The sequence below is a fragment of the Cynocephalus volans genome, chromosome 2 (genome assembly GCF_027409185.1).
Source record: "Cynocephalus volans isolate mCynVol1 chromosome 2, mCynVol1.pri, whole genome shotgun sequence".
Taxonomy (NCBI): Eukaryota; Metazoa; Chordata; class Mammalia; order Dermoptera; family Cynocephalidae; genus Cynocephalus; species Cynocephalus volans.
The window spans coordinates 203,762,707-203,788,027 of NC_084461.1; the positions used below are offsets into that span (position 1 = coordinate 203,762,707).

General features: G+C 47.2%; 1 protein-coding gene across 13 annotated transcripts in view; it reads left to right on the forward strand.

Annotated features, from left to right (window-relative positions):
- MTMR3 (myotubularin related protein 3) overlaps positions 1-12,512 on the forward strand; it is a 122,730-nt gene extending 110,218 nt beyond the window's left edge. For 8 of the 13 annotated variants that reach the window (XM_063088068.1, XM_063088064.1, XM_063088065.1 and 5 more), the window contains 6 exons: positions 915-1,060; positions 1,845-3,261; positions 4,364-4,474; positions 4,944-5,032; positions 5,912-5,938; positions 7,693-12,512. In XM_063088068.1, coding sequence (XP_062944138.1) covers positions 915-1,060; positions 1,845-3,261; positions 4,364-4,474; positions 4,944-5,032; positions 5,912-5,938; positions 7,693-7,864 — 1,962 coding nt within the window. In that variant the 3' untranslated portion in view covers positions 7,865-12,512. The remainder of the gene's footprint in view (positions 1-914; positions 1,061-1,844; positions 3,262-4,363; positions 4,475-4,943; positions 5,033-5,911; positions 5,939-7,692) is intronic. The other 5 variants (XM_063088067.1, XM_063088069.1, XM_063088071.1 and 2 more) reach the window with 3 other exon arrangements.
- The last annotated feature ends 12,809 nt before the right edge of the window (positions 12,513-25,321 follow it).

The window sequence follows — 25,321 nt, forward strand, 5'->3', positions numbered from 1 at the left end:
TCATTGTGCGATGATGTCTATTACAGCTTTTGTCTCAGAGATCAGAAACCTATCTGATGTTGGCATGTATGTCTGTGTGCTTCTCTGCTCACATGGAGAGCTGGCAGGCCCATTAAGACTTTTTTCCCCAAAGGAATACTGTTAAGCAGAGAAAAGGAGGTGTATACATCTATGTGTCAGTACATGGTAATGTTCCCTTTGTCAGAATGCATCTTAAAGCTTAAAGAAGTCAAAAGGAGGCTGGTCAGAGGTTATATTGCTTTGCTGGACTATTACTATGCTTCTCATTGCATTTAAGTAGTCAAAGAAAGGACTTAAACTGTTTCTCTCTCTCCTTCACTGTTCCTGCTGGGGAAATAACACAGAAAGAAAATCCTTCCTTTTCTCATGATTAATGTAAATGATCCTATAAAAGAAAAGAAAACTCTCCCTGGTGCTCATGCCAGCTTCTCTGGGATTGGTGGCCTGCACTGGATGCCTCCTGGCAACCATACTATGAAACAGGGTTGCCAGTGTCTGCTGAAGCCAAGCTTTTTGTACCAGGGGAACAGACCATCTAACAGAATGACTCACATTCTAATGCGGTAAAAGCACCAAATCAAACTGATGAAAGTCGATCATTCAGTAAAGGTGACCTGAGAAATAAGTAATGAAAAATGAGTCTTTAAAAAGTCCTTCAGATTTTCATGCCCACATGAGGCTTTCAGGTGAAAAATACTGCCAAACAAAATCTCTAGTCCTGAATTAGTCCTCTTAGGAGACAGACCTGCATCCACTGGTGCTGCCTCCCTGTGGAGCTCATTCCAGCCCTGTTGCGAGTTCCAGCTGGATGCTTGTTCTTGATTTTCATTTCTAGACATTTCTAAAATACTATTGGGACAAGTTTAAACCTGTGTCCTACTCCTACTCCACAGGTGCTGTACCCTGTGTGCCATGTGCGTAACCTGATGTTATGGAGTGCAGTGTACCTGCCTTGCCCGTCCCCATCTACTCCTGTAGATGACAGCTGTGCGCCATACCCAGTGCCGGGCACCAGCCCTGATGATCCCCCACTGAGCCGGTAAGCCCAGGGGTGATGCCACAGGCCTAAAGTCTTGTGTGGGTGTATTCCTGTGTTGGGACGTGCCCAGGGATGGTCTGAGATCCTGATGTCTTCTAGCTTCACAACATCTTTTTTAGATCTCTGAAGTTTTCTCTGGGAAGGTATAAGGATTTCTGGTCTATGAGGCTGGTAAGAGCCTTGTTTCCAGAAGTGAGTTGGGCCCTGTTGCTCCATCGTTCTGATGCATGTGCTGTACAGTTCCTGTAATGGAGCAAATCCTCTGGGTTCTTTGTGACCCCTGGTTTGTGTTTCACCCCCTGCTCCATGCTCCTGCCTCCCTGCTATGATTTGTCTTCTGAGTCTTGAAAGGTAGATGTTGTCAGATGGTAGAAAATTTGGCTTTGCCACTTGTGAATTAGCTTTATTAAATTCAGACTGATCTATAATAAATTAATTCAAAATATTGTAGTATAAAAAAATCAGCAATGCTGCTTTGTTACCAGCTGAGAAATACAGCAGCATCATGAAGAACATCTTTTTAAAATAGCATTTGCTGTTAGCTTATTTATATGTATGGGGCATGGGATGGGGGTGGTGTGAGAAGAAATCGGCAGACTAGAATTTGGCTCATCTGAGAGATTTGCTGCTTCAGCAGTCTGGGCCTCACTTCAGAGATGCCACAGCTCCTCGAGTAGCTCTGATGGACCCAATTATGAAACAACTGCTTGTCAAATCTGTTTTCTCATACGTCCCTCCGAATAACCTCACAAATTCTCATTTACCCCAAACTCCTTTCTTTCAGGCTACCAAAGACTAGATCATTTGACAATCTGACCACAACTTGTGACAACACAGTTCCTCTGGCCAGCAGGCGCAGCAGCGACCCCAGCCTGAATGAGAAGTGGCAGGAGCACCGACGCTCGCTAGAACTGAGTAGCCTGGCTGGCCCTGGAGAGGAGCCTCTTGCTGCCGACAGCCCGGGGAAGCCCACCAAAGTGCTGGCGGGTGCCGAGTTGTCTGTTGCAGCTGGAGTGGCTGAGGGGCAGATGGAGAACATTTTGCAAGAGGCCACCAAAGAAGAGAGTGGGGTAGAGGAGCCTGCCCACAGGGGGGGCATTGAGATGCTAGAGGTCAAAGAGGAGGTGCTCTCAGAAAAGGAGAGCAGGAGGAGGATGCCCGAGGGCTCAGCCATTGTACTTTACCATGAACCAGAGCTGGAAGATGGTGCTCTGAGGAGCCATCCAGGCACCAGCCTGTCTCTGTTCTCACAGGGAATTCCTGAACAGCAGGCTGGGTATAGTGTTCTCCTCAGTTCTCTCCAGGCTGCCCCCAGGGGAGAAGATTCCCAGGAGGTCTCTGTGGAGCGGCATCAGATAGGAGAGATCACAGAGGATAGGGAGGAAGCAGTTCTCCCAATCCCAGTAGATGCGAAAGTTGGTTATGGTACCTCACAGTCAAGCTCTCTGCTACCTTCCCAAGTCCCATTTGAGACCAGAGGACCAAACGTGGACAGTTCCATGGACGTGTTAATGGAAGACAAGGTGAAGTCAGAAAGTGGGCCTCAAGTCCATCATAGACCTTGCCTGGTAAACAGTGGCAGGTTCAGTGGCAAGGACATGCTTCCCCAAGCCATGGAGCTCAGGCCTTTGGGGAGGAGCCTGGTTGAGAGGCCCCAAGTAGAGTCTGTGGTGCACAGGACTTCCCCTGACAGCACTCTCAGCCTGGCACATTCCCCCTGTGCCTTGCCTTTAGCCGAATGTAAAGAGGGGCTTGTGTGCAACGGTGCCCCAGAGACTGAAAACAAGGTGTCAGAGCAGCCCCCAGGGCTTAGCATCCTCCAGAAGTACCCCACACCCAATGGGCATTGCGCCAATGGGGAGGCTGGTAGGAGCACAGACTCACTGAGCTGCCAGTTGTCTGCTACAAGCTGTAGCTCTGCCCACTTACACTCGAGGAACTTGCACCACAAGTGGCTGCACAGCCACTCAGGGAGGCCATCCACAACCAGCAGCCCGGACCAGCCTTCCCGCAGCCACCTGGACGATGATGGCATGCCTGTGTACACGGACACAATCCAACAGCGCCTGCGACAGATTGAGTCAGGCCACCAGCAGGAAGTGGAGACCTTGAAGAAACAAGTCCAGGAGCTGAAGAGTCGCCTAGAGAGCCAGTACCTGACCAGCTCCCTACGCTTCAATGGGGACTTTGGGGATGAAGTGGTGAGTGGCTCCTTTGTAGCTGCCCAAGGAGACAGGGCATACCAAGGCACCCTTTGTGCCCCAGTGCAAGGTGATTGGTACAGATTTCTAAAAGGATTGGAAAGGTCCAGAGTAGCTCTATTGAGAGAGGCTGTAGATCAGCCTCAGCCACAAAAATGGCAGTCTTCCTCTCTTCTTTTCTGTTTTGCTTACTTTCCACAGACGTCCTGTTTAGGCAGTTAGAGAAAAGAAGAGAGTTAGCGTACTCTACATGGTTGATCACATTTCTTCAGGAGAGGATCATGTGTTTTCAGAAGGGCTTGAAGGGTGGAATGACATTTGTAGGGCAATGCCAAGTATTCCTGTCTTCCCTTAGTAGCTAATAAACTATTATTAGTCCTCCCAGACATGGGCTGTAGTCTTTTTAAGCAAATATTTGTACTCACCCTATGGCAGGTGCCAGCAGTAGAAATGGAGAGAAGGGATTGGTTGCCAGCACTGTTGAGGAGTTAGCACTGATAGGGCTTGGTGGCCAGAAAGTGGGGTACTAGAGTAGGGGTTCTCAAGGAGACACGCTCTTCTCTGGGCCTGTCTGACTCAGCACGTTCAGGTATAAGTGTGAGCCAGGCTCTGAAGTGGTCAGCGTACATTAAAGGCGGGCACATCCAATGACTTTCAATTCAGAATGACTTCTTGGCTTTCTTTTATGGTAATGGTGGTTTCTCATGTTCACAAAGAGTCCAGAGAAAGGAAGGCATACCCAGAGGACTCAGTTTTAACTAAGTGGCAAGGTTGGATTGATAGGCCCACTGGAGCAGCTGACACTCTGAGTTCCCACTCCATCCTGGTTACTTCTCTCCCACTCACTTCCTGGAACTCCAGGGTCCATCTTTGCATTCCAGTTACTGCATGCAACATGTGGATCCCTTTTCCAGCTGAGCCTAGCCCCATCTCTGCTCCTGTTAACCTCATTCTTGATGGCTGGTGCATCTGCAGATAAGGCAGTTCCTAACACTCAGACCCACCCATAGTCCCTTAGTGTTCCTTTCTTTACCAAGCCTTTTCTTCTTCTTTTGGGAGGAGACCAGGTTCATTCTGTTCAGCTGTGTTTGTTTGCCAACAGACTTCAATCCCTGACTCGGAAAGCAATCTGGATCAGAACTGTTTGTCTCGCTGCAGCACAGAGATTTTCTCTGAAGCCAGCTGGGAGCAGGTGGATAAACAGGACACGGAGGTACAGGCTCAGCCCCTGCTCTGAGTGCCATCCATGGAACTGTTTTGCAGTTCTTCTCCACCCCCATCCATACCCCATGTCTCTGGCCAAGGAAGAACCTCAAAGCACAGTTAGCCTTGAGCCGCTGGCATCTCAGCTCCTGTGAACCTACTTCAAGCCTAGAATTTCTGAGGCAGGGAGACTCAACGATCTGGCTCTCTCTCTTCATTGCCTCTATGAACTGGAGCCTTGCCAGCTCATACAGTGACCCAGGGTGCTGCTGCCTGCCACTTTATCTCAGGGGAGATTGGAGTTCCCTCCAGGGGAACAATTTGGACGCCTTTCTTGTACTGTTGACATCAGACCTGCTGGACTGGTGCCACCAGAGCCGATGTGGTCCTTGTGACTCTTGCTGCCCCCAGCGTGGCTCTGCTGACTCCAGCTAGGTGGCCCATCTCCTGTCACTAACCTGGCCCCATCTGTTTTGCAGATGACCCGTTGGCTTCCTGACCACCTGGCTGCCCACTGCTACGCGTGCGACAGTGCCTTCTGGCTCGCCAGCAGGAAGCACCACTGCAGGTGCCATGGGGGGTGTGGTAGGGTGGGCTGAGGTGTGGAGGCAGAGCTTTGGCCCATAGAGCCTGCAGCGTAGAGGGCTGTGGACATCTGGCTGTGGCAGTATTCTGTCTGAGGCAGACCCAGGGGTCTCATCATCTGTGCTTCTGAAATTGGTGTTTGCAGAACTGCATTTGGTGTCTTTGTTCCAATTTGGTGATCATTATTAAATTTTGAAATGTGCAAATGATAGCCTTTTTTGTTTTGTTTCCCAGATTGATGGAGCAACAGCCACCACTCAAACTATCATTTCTTCCCATTCAACATGGCTGTGAACAAAAAAAGTTTTCCTGCTATGAGCAGGGAACTTCATTTTCCTACTCCTTCCCTGCTTCCTCACCCCAAACTCATTTTCCCTTGTGCCTTTGGTGAGCAGCTATAGCTAGGGGGACTAGTAGGGACAACTGAAATGATTTCTTGGCTTTTCCTTCATACTAATAATGGTTTCTCACATACCCAAAGAGTACTTCAGAGAAAGGAGGGCATGACTTAAAGCACTCAGTTTTAAATAAGTGGAAGGATTGGATTGATATTTCCTATTCCAAGAAGTCATATTCTTATGGCTTCAGACTTCTTTTTCCTTCTAGGTTGGAGTAGGAGTTACTAGGGATGCTTTGCCCCAGCTGGGGTGGTGACTGTCTGGTGGATGTTCAGTCTTCTTGGGATAGGAAGTTCATCTGAATTGTGCCATGGCTCACTCACACAAGTGAACCTGGATTGAAAATGGAACAACCTCTTTGTCTAGTCATGATGCTTCTAGGACCATGTATCTCCCCACCCTGCACCCCAAACCCAAATCTCTTTGGTTGGCTTCTCTCTGAGCTCTTTCTCCCCTCCTTGCAGGGACATTGACCGTGTTGATCAAACGTGGTGAGCATTTGCAACAACCTGTCTGTGATGTCTGCACATCTACAATAACTTCTCCACACTAATGCTGTCATTCCCCCCTCTCTGCACTCATAGGGGTGAAGCCTGGGGCTGGGGAGCACAGGCAGGCAGGTGGGCTTGGGGTGATCCAAAGCTGCTAACTGAGGAGACCACCAAGGACAAGTCAGGCTGCAGCCATGTGCTCCCTTCCTAACCACACAGGTCAGCTGGGCCATCTTGCTTGTGACAAGAAGCAGTGCTTCAGCAGGGCCTGGTCTCATGGGGGAGCTATTTCTTTTGAGTCATTCATGGAGATACCAGAATGATGCTAGTAACTTCCAAGTCATACAGCATCACTGCCCTCCCTCCCTTATTTTTTAAAGAGACCAGGATGAACAGAGGTAATCTTTCCAGAGATTTGTTTTAGCATGGAAGACTTTAAGGGAAGACTCCACTTAGAGCCTTTCACAGTCCCCTGAAAGAAGTCAGTCAGAAAGCTTAACTAATAAAATTCATGTCAGGCTTTTGAGCTGAACTCCCAGCAGATGTGTTAAATAAATGTAGACGATCAGAAGTGTTTGTATATAACCACAGGTTCTTGCTGATTCATGCTTTTTAGAAACAAAGTTATGAAGTACTTAATACCTTCTAGAAGATGGAATTCTATGTGTTTGTTTTAGTTCTCTGTCCTTTCATTGCCCTGTGTCCCGTCTTTTCCTTTTGTGCTATTCTTTTATCCCCAGTGGTCTTCAGTATTCTTTCCTCCTGTGCTTAAGAGGTCCTTCATCCAGCAGTGGGTTTGCATTCTGAGGAGTGTAAATGAAAAGTTAGTGAGTGATGCTGGCTAAGAGGAGGGTTTCCCTTTAGCTGACTTCCCCTAGTCATTGGTGGGCTGTGTCAGGCTCCTTGGAGCTTCCTGTTCTTGCATAGATGCATCAGATCTGGGCTTTCAGTGGAGGAGGAGAAGGAGGCCTGGGGCCTGGGTGTATTAGGCTTTGGGTAGAGCTCTGATTTTCCCTGGAGATGCATGGGGCAGGGGAGTGAGCCATAATTGACTGACACCTATCTAATAAGGGTGTGAGTGTGCATGTATGTTCACCTGTGCTCTTGTCCTTCCACCTCTTCTCCTTTACTCCTTTACTCTTTCAGCATGTGTCCCAGGCTGCTTGTCTCCTGGCTTTGCATGCTGCCAGCAGAGCAGTCCTAGGTGGCAACTGTCTACCTTGCATGTTGCTACCTCCAAGCCTCTGGGGAAGTGGCCCTTGGGCAAGGTCCCTTACTCCAGCTGGGCTAAGTAGTTGTTTCTCTCAGCTGAGAGGCCCAAAGGCAGCTCCATTTGACTCTGGGCTCTCAGTGATCACAAGCTATACAGAGACCTCTGCCCAGGTGGGTGTGGCCTGTTTTCCTGGGTCATGATTACCCATTGAGCTAGCAGTTGCTTCTGCCCTGGGCCCATTTGTTCTCACAGATCTCTCTTGAGTAGCATCCTTCTGTACACATGGTAACCTGGAGACATAGTGGTAAGGCAGCCAAGTAGCCTTGCCCCAAAGTGAAAGTGGTATGTGACTTTGCAAGGCAGGGACGCCCTCCCTTCTCAGCTTGTTCTTGGGCTAGGGAAATGAAAGTATTTGATATTAGAGGAATCCCCAGTACATCCACATTACACACAGCAGAGTTCTGTCTTCTGAAGTTGGTTTCCCTACCGCATACCTACTAGCCAAAATTAATACTGTTTTGTCTCTTTTTCTCATCTCAAGGAATTGTGGGAACGTATTCTGCTCCAGTTGTTGTAACCAGAAGGTTCCGGTTCCCAGCCAGCAGCTCTTTGAACCCAGTCGAGTGTGCAAGTCTTGCTATAGCAGCCTACATCCCACAAGCTCCAGCATTGACCTTGAACTGGATAAACCCATTGCTGCCACTTCAAACTGAAGCCCAGTGACCTGGGGTGGGCAAAGGCCAAGCTGCTGTTCTTCTGACAGGTTCACAAAGCTTGGGCAGACCGAGAGGCCCTGCACTTTGGAATGGGGTCATGAAACCACCTATACAGAGTGACAGAAGTTTGGGATGTACCACTGGATTGTAGATTGATTCTCCTCACCCCCCATCCCCAATCCTCCCTCTGCCTTCAAAAAAGAACAAAGTCCTCTGGTTGTCTTAAAAAAAAATTTTTTTTTTTTTTTTTTTTTTTGATGGAAGACCAGAGGTTGCAAGCCCCCTTGTAACTGCCAAGCTGCCTGCTGTCAGGTGACGCTGAGGGATGTCTTGGTTCTTCCGGGTGGGAGGAGGTTGGTCAGAGCCAGGAGTGGAGGCCTGAGACAGTGAGCAGGGAAGAAAGCCAGTGCTAACACTTGTGACTATTCCTCATGCCACCACATCAGAGCTGGTTGGGAAATCTTTGCTGTTGGGGAGGCTGGAAGCATCTTCCCCCAAAGCACTGCTCCCTCCTGAGAAGAGCTGAGTCAGTCCCACCTCACAGATAAATGGGATTGGCATTTGGAGGGAGGGGTACACAGTAAATGGAACCCCCCCCAGGAAGGAAGGCATATGCTCCTTTGAGGCAGGTGAAAGGGGCTGGGAGTGGGTGGCCAGCATGTTGTTCCCCTTGGAATTCTGTTTTTAACTTGACCCAGATTGTCTAAGTCTCCCTTCACTTTAAGGGGGCTGCCTCCCTGGGCCAGGCTGTGTAGTGCTTCCCACCCTCAGGCATAAGAGTGCACACCAGCCAAAAGACAGTGTCTTGCTGCTGTGGCCAATGCCAAAGCCTGCCCTGAGCCCAGGCATACCTGGGAGCCCTTTCTAGGGCCTGGTCCCCCAAACAGTCTCTCTGCCTTGGCCAGCACAGGGAAATCCAGACTCAGGGTTCCAAAAATTCCCTATTCCCAAACCAAACAAATCATGGATCTCACCCTTAAGGGGTACAATCAGCCTTTCTCCTCCTTCCCTTCTTGGGGCAGCAGGAAGGGCCCAACAGTCCCCCCGCCCTGCTCCTGGCTGACTGGGCTCGTGTCTGGCTGCTGGCCAGCAGTGAAGGGCCACTTGGTGACTGCAGGGCTCCTTAGAGGAGTGACATGGCCTAGAGGAGATTTGGGGCACCTTCCCTCAGTGAACTTTGTGGTCCAAAAAGAGCCTTAAATCAAGAATATTTGTGGTGATGGTAGGTGTGGGTAAGGGTGGAGAGGAGTTTAGGTTTGTTTTGTAATCTTGGCATCCATGTTTTGTGCCTGCCCTCCTTCGGGAAGGGCCCTGCTTGGCTCTGCTGAAAGCTGCTAACTGGTGACAGGGTGGATCATGGTGAGGCATGGGGGTGAGGTCAGGGACCCCCTTAAGTTCTGATCCTGCCCTGTGCTCCCCTTCCCCATTGGAAGTGGTTCCCTGGCCAAGGGCAAGTTGTGTCTCAGGAAGGTGGCTCCTGTGTGTGCCTGAGTGTGGTTAAGGCGTGGCCCAGAAGCCTTCCCTGGTGCTGTCCAGGCAAAGCCCAGAGCATCTGAGCGCGTCTCGTTCAGTGGCAGCAGGTTGCTCAGAATTTGCGTTTAGTGAAACAGGGTGTAGTTCTTCTCCACACACTGTGTGGTCTGGTCGTGCAGGTAGGGAAAGTTGGTCTAATTGAAGATTGTTCAGTTCCTAGTGACAGGTGCCAAGAGGTTCTGATACGGGTTTCTTGGGTCTGATGTACAGTGTGAATAAATGCTTGCAGCTCTTAGCCCTTTTTTGATCAGTGAAGCACTTTTTTATTAAGATTTTTCTTTGTATGTAAAGGAGGAACCGTAACTCTCCGTAGCTGTACATATAATCCTTTTCTCTTAAAGAGGAGTCAAGTCAGTGCTCCTATATTTTTCATTTTTTGTCGAAACAAGAAGTAAATACTTTAGATTGTTAAATATATAAATAAAGTGAATAAAGTTGAGTGATCTGCATGGTAGCGTTTGCAAACACATTCTCATTCTTTGATTTTGCCCTGTGGTTTATCTCCTCTTTATCCCTTTTCCCTCTTGCATAGGAGAAGTGGTTTGAGGTGCTGCTGGGAAGCTGACCTTTGGCAAGTGAAAAGTACAGATTTCTTTTTGACTCTAGCCCTTGGCAAGGAGCCTCACCATGATGCCCAAGAACTAAAAAAACATTTCCTTAATGATTTTGCCCTAAGATCTCCCATGCTAAAAAAGAGCAAAGCAATCAGGCATCTTAACAATCAGGTGTTCTTCCTCATCTGAAGAGTTGTGCATCAGTAGTAATTAAGACTACCTCTGGCCTCTAGGCTCCTTTTTTTCTGCTGACTTCAGGGCAGCCAGTGCTTTGTCCCTTTCACTCCCAGCTGCAGCTGCATGCACAGTGCAGTTAGGAACAGAGCCCTGCCTGCAGTGGGGAGCGGAAGGAGGTTGGGAGAGTAGGGGACGGTTAGAAAACTCTTCTGCCTGTCGTTCCTGGATGATAAAATCTGGGTAAGCACAGACAGCTGGTTGTGATTGGATTTTGTGCCCAAGTAGCGGTCTCCTCTCCCTCCCTCCACACAGGCAGGAATCTGTGCTACTTAGATCTTTGACTTCTGCTTCCAACTGAGCGAGGCCGTGGCATCTAGCCACCTTTGGACTAGTTCTTGCTCTTCACAGGGGTCTGTGGATGAGATCTATTATGCAGTTCTTCCCTCAGGAAGGTTGGTGTCGAGTGGCACCTTGCTGTGGAGTTGCAAGCCCAACATCCATGGTGAGTTGGTTGGGCTCTAAAAAAAGACCTGCCCAGAGCCCCTCTGAAAGCTTAACTCTTTGCGGCAGTCTCTCAAGGGTCACTTTCTGGATGTACTGTCTACCTAAAGTACACAGGCACTTAAAAACAGCTCAGCTAGTTCCAGTCTGAAAGCTGTGAGTGCTATCCAGCAGGTATTTGAGAATAAGCTTGTCCTCTGGGAGGAGAATGCCACCTCAGCTGCCTTCAGTCTACCTGGGAGCCCAGTTTGTGTGTTCAGACTAAGTTGTGAAAAACCTGAGTGTGTGTCATAGCCACTGTGTGTTTACATGTAGCCACTATTGTTCCTGAGGTTCAGTGGTTTAGCCCTCAGCAAGTTAAAACAATCAGGGGCCCATAAATAGGGAGCTGCTGGGGGTAGGAAGATGAAGAGCTAGGATGCTGGTGAGCCCTGCACAGTGTGAATGGAAGGCAAGGAGTTGCCCTGTGGGAGATGGCTACACATGGAGAAAGCAGTTCTCCTGGGCAAGGCCAGCTTTCTGCAGGCTGTCATGTGGGGGAATTTGGTCTAAAGCAAAGGGATACTAACAGTAACCTTGAGCTGCCAGGAATGTCCTCTTCATCGCTGAACTTTCTTACCCTGGTCCTCTCACAGTACCTCCCTTCTTTCATACTTTGGCCTCCTTCACGCCAGTCCCCAAAAAATGGTATGGCTGCCTTAATCCATGGGGATTTTCTAGTGAGGATGTACAGAAAAAAATTTTTCTAGTGATTATGCTAATATGCTCAGTTACTTTCCATGTTAGCAAAGAATATTCTAAGAATTAAAAAGGTACTGTGATAGATCTAAAGGAGAATGAACAAAATGGTGCCAGAGGATCTCTGGCTGTTAAAAAATATCAAAATGGGAATTGAAGGTATAAGATTATGGGCTATTATCCTTGAGATAGCTGATAATACTTGGCTGCTTGCACATGAGGCTAGGAGATCCCATTCCTATTGAAGTTAACTCTAGCCCTGACCTCTATTGATCTTTTGAGTATGAGGGCTGATTTGAAGGTGCGTTGCAGGATTTCATTTAGCTGGTGCCTGATCAAGTGACCTGTCCCCAGGGCTGCAGCTGTACCCACCTGATTGCATTAGCTGAGGATAGGGCTAACAGCAGAGTTAAAAATGAACCGTGGGCTGTGGAGCAAAATGACTCTCCATTTGGAGTTTTAGAAAACCTGGCAGAATTCTCAGCTGTTTAATTTCTAGTCACATTTTCAAGGAGGTTGTGGTGAGTCAAGGTTATAGGATTTCTCAAGGGCAGGACCAGAATGTTTGAAAGGCTTCTAGTTAGGAGTAGGAGGTGACCCTTCTAAGCCTCTGACACTTAAACTTAAATCCTGCTGTCCCCACACATGAATGAAGCCTTGTTCCTCGTGGCTGGTGTAGAGTTCATCTGCTGCGTGTTCTGCACAGATGTCAGTTGCCTCCTGCTCGAACAGGCCTATGCTAGGCTAGGCAGGTGTTCAGAGGCAAGAGAAGCAGGGGCAGGGGTATCATCTGAAATGGGAATTACAGAGTTTTAAATGCTGCTATTTGATTTACCATTTAAGGTCTTTTCTATTCAAGTTCTTAGTCGACTTTTTTTTACAGTGCTCATAGAGTTGCATTTGAATTGTATTTTCAGTGAAATTTGTTTTACATTGGCATTTAAAATTGGCCTTTAACTGCTTCCCAACTGGTTTGTAAGATGTTTTTAAAAATGAAAACAACCCGTGAGGCTCAGATGCTGTTTAAGAAATGTACCGTGTGTTGCTGCTGACAGTAGTGCTTGCCTATTGTAACAGCATTGGTTCTGCTGTAGCCTCAGTGACCATCTAAACTGAATAAATGTGTCATTTTTATCCACAAACAGTTGTTCAGCCCCTGGATTTGGGTTGCCACTGTGGTCCTCCAGTCACTGCTGTGATGTAGTGTCTTAGGTGCGAGGGGTATGAATCAGGAGCTCAGCCCCTTAGTCCAGATAGAGGGGTTCAGCAAGGAGGGGATGGTTGGGGTCAGCATTTGTTTCCCAGAGGCGGGGTACATGAAATCCTAATGTTTGGAGGTGAGAGAGACCTTAGATGATCATCTTTCACTGTTTTCATACTGTTCTGTGAGACCATTGTGGGGAGAGAGCAAAAAACTCAAAGCTTTATTAGACTTCAAGTAAGTCCTGATATGAAGAAAGGTTTAGGTGCTTAAAATAAAAGCCTGAAAACCATAGTTGAATCCAACCTCCTCCTTTTTCATTGAGGGAACAGGCTCAGGAAGGGGCAAAGACTCATCCAGATTACCCAATGAGTTAACAGCAAAATTTGAATTAAAACAATCTCTCCTGGCCCCCTCCCCCTCATGTGCTCTTGGGTGTCCACGAGACAGCCTTTATAAATAGCTAATTTAACCTGATTCTCTTTGAGTTAGCCAAGCCAGAAATCAGAGAGAGGAGCTTAGTGGTTGCTACCAAAAAGTTCAAATTATGAGCCCTCCTCTCCCTCCTAACCAAAATCAAAAGGTGTGATAGTATAATCGTTTTTCTTTTTAACGTTTCACGTAATATTAGCATGAATCATCTAAATTCATGTCATTGGGGTGGGGGGCGGGAGCACTTTTGAATAATGCAGTTTGGTTAGTTGTGAACTGTCTCAGCATCCAGTTTATTTCTGAGTTTTGTTTTGGCTGTACGATATGGAGGAAAAAAATCATGATTTTACATAGATGAGTGGTTGCAAATAGTATTAGTCACACCTTGCATACCATAGCTGGTAACTGATAAAACTGAAGTAGATGCTTGGAAAAAAGGATTAGAAGAAGAATATCCAACACCTGTTTTTATTCTTATTCTCCATATATCAGGTAAGAAACACCCAAAGGTGATAAAAAGTTACTCTGTGGTGAGAGCCACTAGGATTGGGCTGCATCTGGGCTTAACTGCACCAGGCCAGCCCCCTCCCAATCAGCGACCCCTGTGAAGGCCACGCACACACAGCAGTGGAGACTTTAATTGGGAGGTCTCAGGCAGCCACAGCTAACATGTTTAAACCCTTTAGTGTATATATTAAAGACGGTTTTAATTTAATGTGACATTTGAAACAAATGGTTGCAGAGAACCCCTGAAGCACTGCCACAAAAGTCAGTTTGAAAACCCTAGCTTGGTGGAAGGAACCTGGGTTTCGAAGCCCACAGACCTGGGATGGAATCCCAGCCCTGCAGTGCCAGCTGAGTTGCCCGTGGGCCCATGTGGAACTCTGAGCCATTTCCTCATCTATAGCAGAGCACTTGGCACATGCTTGTAGGAGGGGTTTGGAGGTGGGTGCTTAGTAATGCTCCCCTCCCCTCCATCCCATGAGATAGGGTGGCATTTCTGTCTGGCTGCCAGCAGATCCAGGCAGCTCTTCTACCATATATTAAAACTAGACCTTCCACCTTACAGGGGTAAAATTTTGACTTTGAAGCATTCTGATCTGAGCTTTGCACTAAAATGCAAAGGTACTAGCTGAAGAAAAACTAAAGGTTATATGTATATTTTATTAAAGAATTAAAACTTTTAAACAGATACAGGTCTGCATGTGCACTGATAGTTTAGAATTGTGTAAAGGCAATGGGAAGGGGAGCTGAGAGAAACTGCTTGTTGGGGTTGAGGAGGCATCTCAGAACTCCTGAGTCCTGCCACAGCAGTAATCCTGCAGAGACTGATGTGTCCTCACTTTGCCGAACAACTGAGTTTTAAGTTCCTAACTAAAGACAGAGCCATAAGATGAAGGAGTGGGGAAGGCAGAGCCAGGTGCACCTCACCTCTGGTAGCACAGATTTCTGAGGCAGAGCCTGGGCCCCTCCTGCAGTGCTTTGGTAGGAGTGTCCCTGTAAGAACCCCAGAGCCCAAGGTTGGGAAAGGAGGTGAAGGCCTTGCGTTCAGATAGTCCTCCCTACCATCTCCAATGCCAAAGGAGCTCGAGGTTGCTGAACGCATTTAAGGTTGTGTCATCCAAATTAAAACAGATGTGAGTTAGTGGTTAATGTTTGTACCACAATATTTTGCCAGTTGGAAGATTAAACGCTAGAACTGGAGGTTCTTCCCCCAGAAGGTGCTGGTACCAGCTGGCATATACTCTGGGGCGGCTTCCACTTTGGAAGTCACTGTCGGCCCTTGGGACGTGACCTGCATCCCCTGGCACCTCAGGGCTAGTATGATTCTTTCTGTTCTCTCTCATCTGTTTAAACCAGCTAGATGCTGTCTCAGAGACTTGGCTAGGTCTCAGGAAGACAGCAAGATGTCAGCTTGCTAGCCTGTATTGCTGAGATGAGGACTGAATGAAATGGAGGCCAATGTTAGAATTTCTTTCTTCTGAATAGTTGCCACTGACCCCTGGAGGGGGATCTTAGCTTCAAATTAGGAGGAAGGGAGACTTTTACTCTCCCTGCACTGTTACTCTTAGAGCAGCAGCCCCAGGGGAGCTGAGAGGCAGCTCTCTGGGCTGGCCTGCACTGGTGCCTCTCCACTAACAGGACACTTTACAGCCCAGAGATGAGGGTGGCCACCTATGGAAGCAGCACATTTCTAAAGAGCTCCTTCTGAAGGCCCTCAGGTTGATTCAGGTAGGGGGCTGTGGGAGGAGAGTGGTGGGAGGAAGGAGTTGTGCATAGAGTGGTTGAGAAGAATCTGGACAGGGCTTGCTGTGTTTCCCCGTCTATTCCCATTGGGTCACTCCCTTTCATCCAATCACAATTCTACACACTGTTCCTTCTTCATCTAACCTAAGCATAAAAATAGTTTTCTCGAGATCTTTGGATCTTCATTCTGAAGGCTCCTGTGTCACATATATTATTAAATAAATTTGTTGTGCATCGTCTTGTCAGTTTTATTTCAGACCGAGCTAGAAACCTAGGAGAGTTGAGGAAACTTCCTCCCCTATACCAGAATAATGGTATGGGGCTTTGTACCACATCTATCAGGCCTCTTTTTCTTTCATCCTTGTTTGGCTGGCTCCTTCCCCTGTCCCTCAAGCTATCCAATCTTCCAGCTTGAAAAGCAAGTTCTTGCAAGTCTGCTCTCAGCAATTACCCTGTCTTGTTCCTTCCCTTCATTATGAAACTCCTAGAAAAAGTAGCCAGTTCTACATGGTCTCTGCTTCACTGCCCCTTCCTCCTCACCCTGCTTCTACCGCCCCCCGCCACTGTGCTCAGGTGTCCCCCAGCACCAACCGTGCACTCCAACCCCTCCCCCAAGGCAGGCACTCCTCTCAACCACTCCATGACATGCAATCTTGCTAAGCCTTCTGCTGGTTCTTCTGCCTCTGTAGTCAGCCTGTAGGACTTTGCCAGTAGTCCTCCTCTCCTTGCCCGCCCCCTAGGTATTGGTTCTCCTGAGGCTCAGCTCTCTGCCCTCCTTCCACAAATGCTTCCTTGGAAATATAGAAATCAAGGTATTGAAAATGGAGACCCGTTATTAACCACAGTTCCATATGCGTCTCTGCTAGGGGTGGAGTAGAGGCCTACTTCCCCAGGGCCTTGGGGAGACTGCTAGAGCATCAGGTGTTCTCACCTGAACCAGCTTCACATGCATCTGCTCCCCCTGTCCCCAGCTCTGTGGCATTAACTCTGCTGGCCCAGTCTTGTCTGTGCAAGGAGGGAAGTAATAGGGCTTCACCTGAGCTGAAAGGCCTGCAACACCTGGACTTCACTTTTGTCCTCTGCTCACAGGATACGGTCAGTGCCTGGAGCAGGGATGACATTGGTACCAGTTTGGCCTACTCCCCCACGTCCCCAATAGAAGTTCATGTCCTATTTCCATATTGTAGTTGAATTCCTCTCGACACCCCCACTGACCTTTCCAGAACTGGGGAAAGCTCCATCATTCAGTCTGTTTATGAAGCTCAATTGTAGGAAGTTCTGACCCATATAGGGTAGGAATGAACCAGAGTACCCAAAGCCACTACACCTGGCTTCTATGCGCTGCCCTAGGGGAGGGCAGCAGGAGCCTTTGTCTCTCCTTACCCAGGTCTCCCAGAGCACCCTTGCCAGTCCCGTGTGTTCCAAAGCACTCTGTGCCCTCAGAGATCACTGCCAATGCCTGAAAAGCCCAGGTCAGGCAGAGGACAAGAACCTGGTTGTGTGCTCAGGCACCCTGTCACCCCTCGTTGCTGGGGACCCTAGCTGATGCCTCCACCATGGCTATGCCTTGTGACTCATTCATTTAACAAGCAACTGAGGACGGAGGCTCTGTAAGGCTTCAATGGTGACTCAGACACATCCCTGCCCCTGTTGTACCATGAGATGACATGGCACTTCTGTCTCTGGCACTGTTTGACCTCAAGAGTGTGTTTGTTAGGAAAGATCAGGCAGGTAACTAAATATGTTCAAAGACTCTCATTATCCAAAAAGAGCTGGGACCTGAAAAAGCCTCTTAGAGTCAACCTATTTAAAATAGAGTCCAGAGTTTCATTTAGTAAATGTGAAAAAGGTTTGATTAGAATCTTATCTTGCAAAACGAAGCTATTAAGATATTTTTTAATTCCTTAATTTTTAATCGACATAAAAATTGTATATATCATGTACAACATGTTTTGAAATACGTATACATTGTAAAATGGCTAGATCAAGCTAATTAACATGCACTACACATACTTATTTTTTTGGTGAGAATACTTAATATCTACTCTCAGCAATTTAAAATAAAACACAATTGTTATTATCTATAGTCATCATGTTGTACAATAGATCTCTTGAATTTATTCCTCCTCTCTAACCGAAATTTTGTACCCTTTGACCAACATCTCCCCAATGTTTTAAAACAAGTATCTTTTAGCAAAATGTGATTGCAACTATGGACTGATTCTTAGGACAAAAAGAATAGGCATATTTCCTTCCCAAAGTTATATGATTGCACAATAGGACATCATTTTATGTTTGATTTTCTGCAGCGTAATCAGTCACAGGATCATTTCTGCAAAAGCTGGTCAAGGGCTTCCTCAATTTCTTTCTTAATCCTTTAACCTTTGATATTCAAATCATCCCCCTGTGAAGCACCTAATTGGTTCTAACATGTCTACTTCCTCTTCATTTGTTAATGGACCTAACTCAGATCCTTACTTGCCAAGGGCTGTACTCATTTGAGCAGTTTCCCAAGATCACTTTTGTCGACTGCATGTTTTACAAAATTTAAATTGTACTTGGCACCTATTTTGTTAACATTTTCAATGTCAGAAGTTTACATCATCTCACAATCCATAATAGATGGAAGCATTGGGCTATGGGTGGATGGAGAGTGATAAGCAGGGAGAGGTAAGTGGAGTTAAGTGGAGAGTAATTTTATGAGTGGTGAGTTATTTGCAGAATACTTTTGATGACATGATTTTAGCTTTCTGCCATAACCTAGTGGCGACAGGAACTTGGATACTGACTAGTTAGATATAGCTCAGAGGAAGAAGAGAGACTCCATGGAAATGTCTGATCAGGGAGCCTGCCCTTGAGGGACAGCAGTGACTTCAACAGATGGTGATTTTGGGTCAATGTGAGCCAAGGGAGGAGGGCAGGTTTCAGGAACTGAGCCAGAATGCACAGGTTAGCGAATGAGGTAAGGCCGGAAATATTTGTTAAAAGTTTCAAAAGGTCAAAGTCTCCTATGTCAGACCAAACATTGGTCTCAATTCTATAGCTATTTGAGGTTTCTGAACAGGGAATGGAACAAGATGATGATAAATAGTTAAGATTTATTATAGGCTAGGGACTGTTTAAGCACATTGTATGAATTATCACATTTAATTCTATCAACTCAGTGAGGTGAAATACTATTATGTCGTCATTTGAAACTGACACAACTGAGCCAGTAGAGTTGATAAGCCCCTTGCCCAACCAAGGTCACCAAGAGAATAAGCAGCAGAGCCTTGGTTTGAATCGGGGCCTTCTACCTCCAGAGGTCATACTCCGAACCCCTGCACTCCCCGGTCTCTCCTGATTGCAGGCCAGCTGGGAGCAAAGGAAAATGAGGGGGCAAGAGCAGTAAGAGACCACAGGCATGATAGAAGGCCTGACCTAGGGTAGAGAAGGGTTCAAGACCAATTCCAAAGGAACACTGAATTTTAAAGTATTCGTGCTATTACACTAAATTTACATAGGACCATTTCTTTCCAAAACTCAGATCTGTGTTAAATTACTCATGAAGCAGTAGACATTGCAAGAAGAAAATTCACTTTTTTTCTTAGGAGTGGGCTCCCTCATTCAACTATATGGCTTGGCTTCCTTGTCTAATGCTGGGACAAATATGCATTTAAGATCAATTTGCTGAAAGCAAGTAAGGTTTTGGGAGACTGGATTATTTTGGAAGTGTCAGGGAAAAGAGCCGGTAAGGAAGGTAGTGGCATAGATCAGAAGAGAAAGGAAATAAACCAATTAGGAAATAGATCATGTTTATGAAGTCTGGCTGCTGTGCAGTGGGAGGGGTGGCATCCTGCCAAACCTAGCACTTGAATGTCTTCTTTGACTGATTCCCACACTTCACCTGCTTTCCAGCTTAGTCCTCATGGGAGGTGGAGGGAATCCTGTTTGTCTGCCACGCAGCTTGCCGGCTCCTAGGCAACTGCACCCATGCTCTTACCCGCACCTGCCAGAAGAGGAAAATATATCAGGTCTTTCAGGAGTGAGAGAGACTCCTAGCCATCTCCACCCAGGACAGTCCTCCAAATGAAATACTAGGGTTGGAGTGTTGCCAGGCACAGGTTTTCTGGTAAAGGTGGGGAGCTCTGCCCTGGGCTCCTGGAAGTCTCCAAGACGTGGGCTCCACCCCTTCAGGGCTCTGGCCTCCTTACCTCCATGCGGGCCAGCATCTGCGTGTGCAGCCAGTGATCCCTGAACTTCCCAAACACCTCTCAATGTATGCCCATCCTGGCAAAAGAAATGTGCCAGAAGGTGACTTGCTGGCCAGTATATGGCGTTTCCTCTGTCCCCCAAGGGCAACATTTTGCAATAAGCTGCCTTGCCTGGCCTCTGTATACACAGAGCTGACCTGCACCCCATGCAGAACAGAGAAGTGAGGTCAGGCAGCAGATTCAGAGGATAGAGGGGTTGCACCCGTGCTTGCCAAATCTCCTGACCATGGCCTTGAGGGAAGTGTGCCTCTCTAGTCTCAGGAGCAAACATCAAAGGAGACCTCCAGCACCCTTTCCTCCATGGTACCCTCAGGCCCGCTCTGCACTTGGTAGCCCAACTTAACCCGCATGTCCCTCCCACCTGCCCCATCCTGCATGCCCAGAACTGCTGCTGCTACCCTTTCCTTCCTACCACACTCACACTGCCTCTGCAGGTCTCCAGAAGAACAGCCCCACACTAAGGTATGGAAAATATACAGGCCAGACACAGCACAACAGTCCATCAACAGGACAAGGGATAAATAATTTGTGAAACATTCTTCCACAGAATATAACACAGCAATGAATGAATAATTACACCTGCGTGGATGAATCTCACAAAATACTGAGTGGAAAAGAGAATAAAATTATGTGCTGTATGATTCCATTCTTGAGAAGTACCACCCAGCACCCTAGGTGAAACTTACATCTGGTGGTATATTCTTGGTCTTCGTCTCTCATTTATGTAATGTGGTCATCTGCTCACTTACTTTGTTAGGGGGAACATTACAGAAACCCCATGTCGGGGAACCTTTGATTATGTACAAGGATAACAGTCATATAACAATGTGAGCTCCTATTTCATATCAGGCACCCCATGAGGCATAGAAAGCCAGGATCCTTGTCCTCATGAAGAGGACTGTTGAGAGAAGACAGATAAGTGTGATGAATGCTGCAGAGCAGGCTGGTGGCCTGTGGGAATCTGCACTGAGCAAGTCAGGAAAGAGGTCCCTGAAGAAGTACAATGTAAACTAAGGTCTGAAGGATGAAGAGAGAAAGAGTGGAAAGATGCTAAGCCACTTGTGTCATTTCATGTAGTCCTGGCAACAGCCTTTTAAGATATATATTATTATTCCCATTTTGCAGATGAGGAAACAGACTCAGGTGAAGAGCTCAGCCCAAGGCCACCCAGCTAACATGTGGCAGAATGAGGACTTACACTTCAGTCTGCATGATCCAAAGCCAAAGCCAGTGGGTGAGGAGGCTGCTGTCTTAATCGGGGCCAGAAATGACAGTGGCATCAGTGGACATGGAGCAAAGTGGATGTGCGAACTCAAGAGAGACACTGACAGCAGAACTGAGGGGACTTGGGTGGGGGGTTGTAAAGCTACGGACCCCTCGAGTCTGTTGCACAGACTGGGTCACAAACCCTCCACACGCAGGTCTGTGAACTGGGCAATAGAAAAAGAAAAAGGTCCTGAGAGCTGTGGGGAAAAAATGAATGGGTTTTATTCACATCTAGGAGCAACTGTCCTAGTGGCTTCTCTGAGAGTTCTGAGAAGCACGTGCATCAGAGCTGATAGTCTTTTATACTTAAGTCCACAACCCTGGACACCTGGGTGCCCATACACAACTTACATTAAGTAGTAACAAGGAACACCTAAGGACATTTACAGCAAATGCTCGACAAGATTCTGAACATCTGAGGGGCCCTGACCATTTTCCTATTTTTTTCCCCAACAATCCACCCCTTCAGGGTCCCTCACTGTACAATCTATGCGTTCAGAATCTTCCACGATGTTCCCTTAGCAAGGATAAGTGACCTTTACATTTGTACAACCTATCGTCCGTCCAATATGCCTTAAGGCTTGTCCTGCAGTTTTGTTCTTCCAACTATTAGCCGCACCTGTCCGGTTAGTAGTCATCATTGGTGTGAAGTTCAGTGTATATTCAATAAGTATATTCAATAAGCCAACACATTGGTCACAAGAACACATGTACGTATCCAGTTGACTCTGGTGCCCAAAGCCAGAACACCATGGGTGAAAAGACAGAAGGGCTATTGGTACCAATAGGGGGGGGTCCTCACCCCTCTAGTAAGATACATGCTAGTTTGCCATCCTGAGAAAAGATGGTTGCAGGAATAGGTATCTTACCTGGTTTATGATACCGTACATTATCTGCTAGTACTGTTGGATCTGTAGGTTCTATATGTAACAGTATAGGGGAACTCATAATTGGCCATAATGATAATACAAATGTGCCCTTTGGAATAGAGCGCTTCTCTGTTCCAGGCCATGTTACCTTTACTCGAGGAGGCCAGGTACTTGTCACCCAAGGTGAAATTTGCAATTCATCTTCTAATCCTTTCCCCCAAGGCCCTATTAGGCCTACCCAGCGTATATGAGGGGCTTCTGTTCTCCAAGGCCATTCCCATTGTACTGTCCCTGTTGTAAACAGTTGGGGCCAGTAAGAGAATATTTGCATTCTTGCCATGTCCTGGCTTCAAAAGCTTATCTTTAGTAGTGACTTGCAGTTGTATAGGTGCTGCAGCCCTATACAACAGAGCTTCCACTGGAGAGGGCCCGCCTTGTGGGTTCTCTCATTTAGAATCCTGTTGGCCATAACCACCATGTCTACCCCTTCAGGGATGGGGGTTGGGCAGATAGCCTTAGCCCCCTTTAAAAAAGACCATTGTATCAATCAATGATCCCTGCTGCCTGGGGATGATATGGCATATGTAACTTCCACTGAATAGATAAATGGGAAGCCCACTTCTGACCCTCATGTCCAGTAAAGTGGGTTCCATTGTCACTCTCTATGACTATAGGCTGGCCATACATGTAAGGCTATTCAATGCCTTCACAGTGTTTACTTGGTTTACGGCCTTACAAGGCCATACAAACAGAAGACCAGTAGCTGTATCAACAGCAATGAAGATGTATCTGAAATTCTCTGACCTTGGCAGTGGTCCGACAAAGTCCACTTGCCATTGAGTCAGGGGCACCCTTTCTGTAGTTATTTGCCTGTCTATATGGGGTACCCACCGGGGGTGTGGACTCTCTTGAGCACATACTGGACAAGCATGACAGGCATTCACTACATCTTCCCATTTTATAGGCAAGGCCCATCTTTGAGCCGCCATCTACATGGTTTTGCTGCCAGCATGCTGCATTTGTTGATGTAACCATTGGGCTACATCAGCAGCTGGGGCTCTCTCCAGCCATCTTACCTTAGCCAAGGCATCAGTTTCATCATTTCCTGGACTGGCTAGGGGGAAATGTCCTGTGACATGAAAAACAGTTACTTCTTTCTCATGCCCCAATTCCCATAACTCTTGCCACATGGCTTATCCCCATAGGGGTCGGTGGCCTACCATCCACCATTGATATTTCCAAGTAGAAATCCAAAGGGTTGAACCTTTGTACACAGCCCAGGTGTCAGTACAGATGCTTAATGGCCCAGATTCATTTTTTATTGCCATTCCAAAAGCTCTCAATTCTGCCCATTGACTGCTTTGCCCTGTGCCATTTTCATACTACATAGTATCTGTTAGGGGCTGGACAGCAACAGCTGTCCATGATGCTAAGGGTACCATGCTAGAGCCATCTGTATACCAAGCTTGTTCTGTGACAGGTCCCTGTCCCTCATGGAGAGGTGTAGCCTCCACCTCCATGGGTAAGGGTTGTGTCAAAGTTTCCTCCACAACCTCTACTGGGCTTAGCACAGCTTGCAACTCTTTGGACAGAGGACTCATTGACACAGTGCTTCTTTGTTTTATATAGGCTCCCCATTTAGACAGAGTGAGAGTCTGAGCTATACCTGTTTTAGGGTTGGCTGCCCACGTGTGCAGCCAACCTAGTATGGGATATGTTGTCCTTACTAGGACTTTAGCAGTTCCTGTGATAGCTTCAGTGACGATGGAGGCAGAATACACAGCTGCTAGCTGTGTTTCTATTAGAGAATAGCGTACTTCAGCACCCTTCCAGAGCTGAGACTAGAATCCTACAGGTGTTGGGAATCGGTCTTGTCTCTGCCACAAACCCCACCCTAACCACTCTTGGGTGATATTTACATCTAATTCAAAAGGCTTAGTGGGATCAGCCACTCGTAAAGCCTGTACTTGCTGTATTGCCTTTTTTTTTTTTTTTTTAAAGATGTCTGGTAAGGGGATCTTAACCCTTGACTTGGTGTTGTCAGCACCATGTTCTCCCAAGTGAGCCAACTGGCCATCCCTATGTAGGGATCCGAACCCGTGGCATTGGTGTTATCAGCACCACACTCTCCCAAGTGAGCCATGGGACGGCCCAGTATTGTCCTTTTTGTAGCCTTGTAAGCCTGTTCTACTTCCTCAGTCCAATCCCAGAGCGCTCCTTTCTTTGTTAATGCATACAGTGGGCATGCCATTTGAGCCATATGGGGTACAAAAGCTCTCCAATACCCCAGAAGTCCCAAATATGTCTGTAGCTGAGCTACAGTTGTGGGTCGAGGGTATCTTATCTATAATAGCTTCTGGGATGACCCTGGTCTTACCCGACCAGACCACCCCTAAGAATTTGACTGACAGCCCAGGCCCTTGTACTTTGGCTGTGTTCACAGCCCACCCACATTGTTCCAAATGGCTTAGCAGCATTGGAGCTGCCTGGGTTAAATCTGTAAGAGAATCGGAGGTGAACACCACATCATCAATGTAGTGAAACATTGTAACCATGCTGGGCTTTGTCCACTTGGCTAGGTCCCCAGCCACTAAACCGTGACAGATGGTCGGGCTATGCAGATAACCTTGGGGCAATACTTGAAAGGTCCACTGCCTCCCTTCCCAGATGAAGGCAAACTGATCTTGGCCATCAGCCAAGATTGGAATAGAGAAGAAAGCATTTGCAAGGTCCAATACATAATAAGGTCCCAGCTGAGTCATCAGCTGATCCATCAAGTCGTGAACCGAAGGCACGGCTGCATGCAAAGGAGGCACTACTTTGTTTAGTTCTTGATAGTCTACAGTCATTCTCCAGGTACCATCAGGTTTTTTCACTGGCCATACCAGAGCCATTAAATGGGCTATGAGCTGGACGAATAATGCCAACTTTTTCGAACTCCATATAGTGGCACTTATCTCTGCATGTCCTCCTGGTAGGTGATATTGCTTTACATTAACTACACATCTTGGCTGGGGTAACACCTGTGGGTCATGTTTAGCATATCCCCGTAACACAGGCTTTATTGTCCGTATTTGTAGCTGAAACTCTCCAACTGTTGTTTGCAGGTGCAAGCCATAAAGTACGTCCATACCCAAGATGTATTCAGCTACTGGGGATATATATACAGTATACACACAAGGGGGCAATTGTCTTTATGCTTAAAGGCAGTGACACAGCTTTGACTTCAATAGTATGTCCTCCATATCCATCTATACGAACTGTGGCTCCTGGAAACTTATCTGGATTGCCATATATCAGGCTACATTCTGCGCCTCTATCTACCAACACCAAAACATGCTGCACATTAGTCCTCAACCAATGTATTGCCAATTCAACGTGAGGCCTCCGGTCCTCACCTGCCCTCAAAAGACGAATACCTTGGCCTGCTCCCTAATCAAACTGGAACACTTCATCTGCCTCCTCAGAAGCAATGAAAAGATCCTTTAAATCCACCAAGTGCACTTTGCTACCTGTTTCTGGACGTTTAGTGAAGCGCTGTTCGGGGCATAATTGCTGCCACAAAGTGAACAGGACCGCATTTGGCTGCCAGTCAATTTTCTTGCTATCAACCCCTGCTGCAAGCAAGTCAAGCCACATTTGCTTACGGCTAGTCTTGCTTGGTCCCCTCGGGATAAAATCCT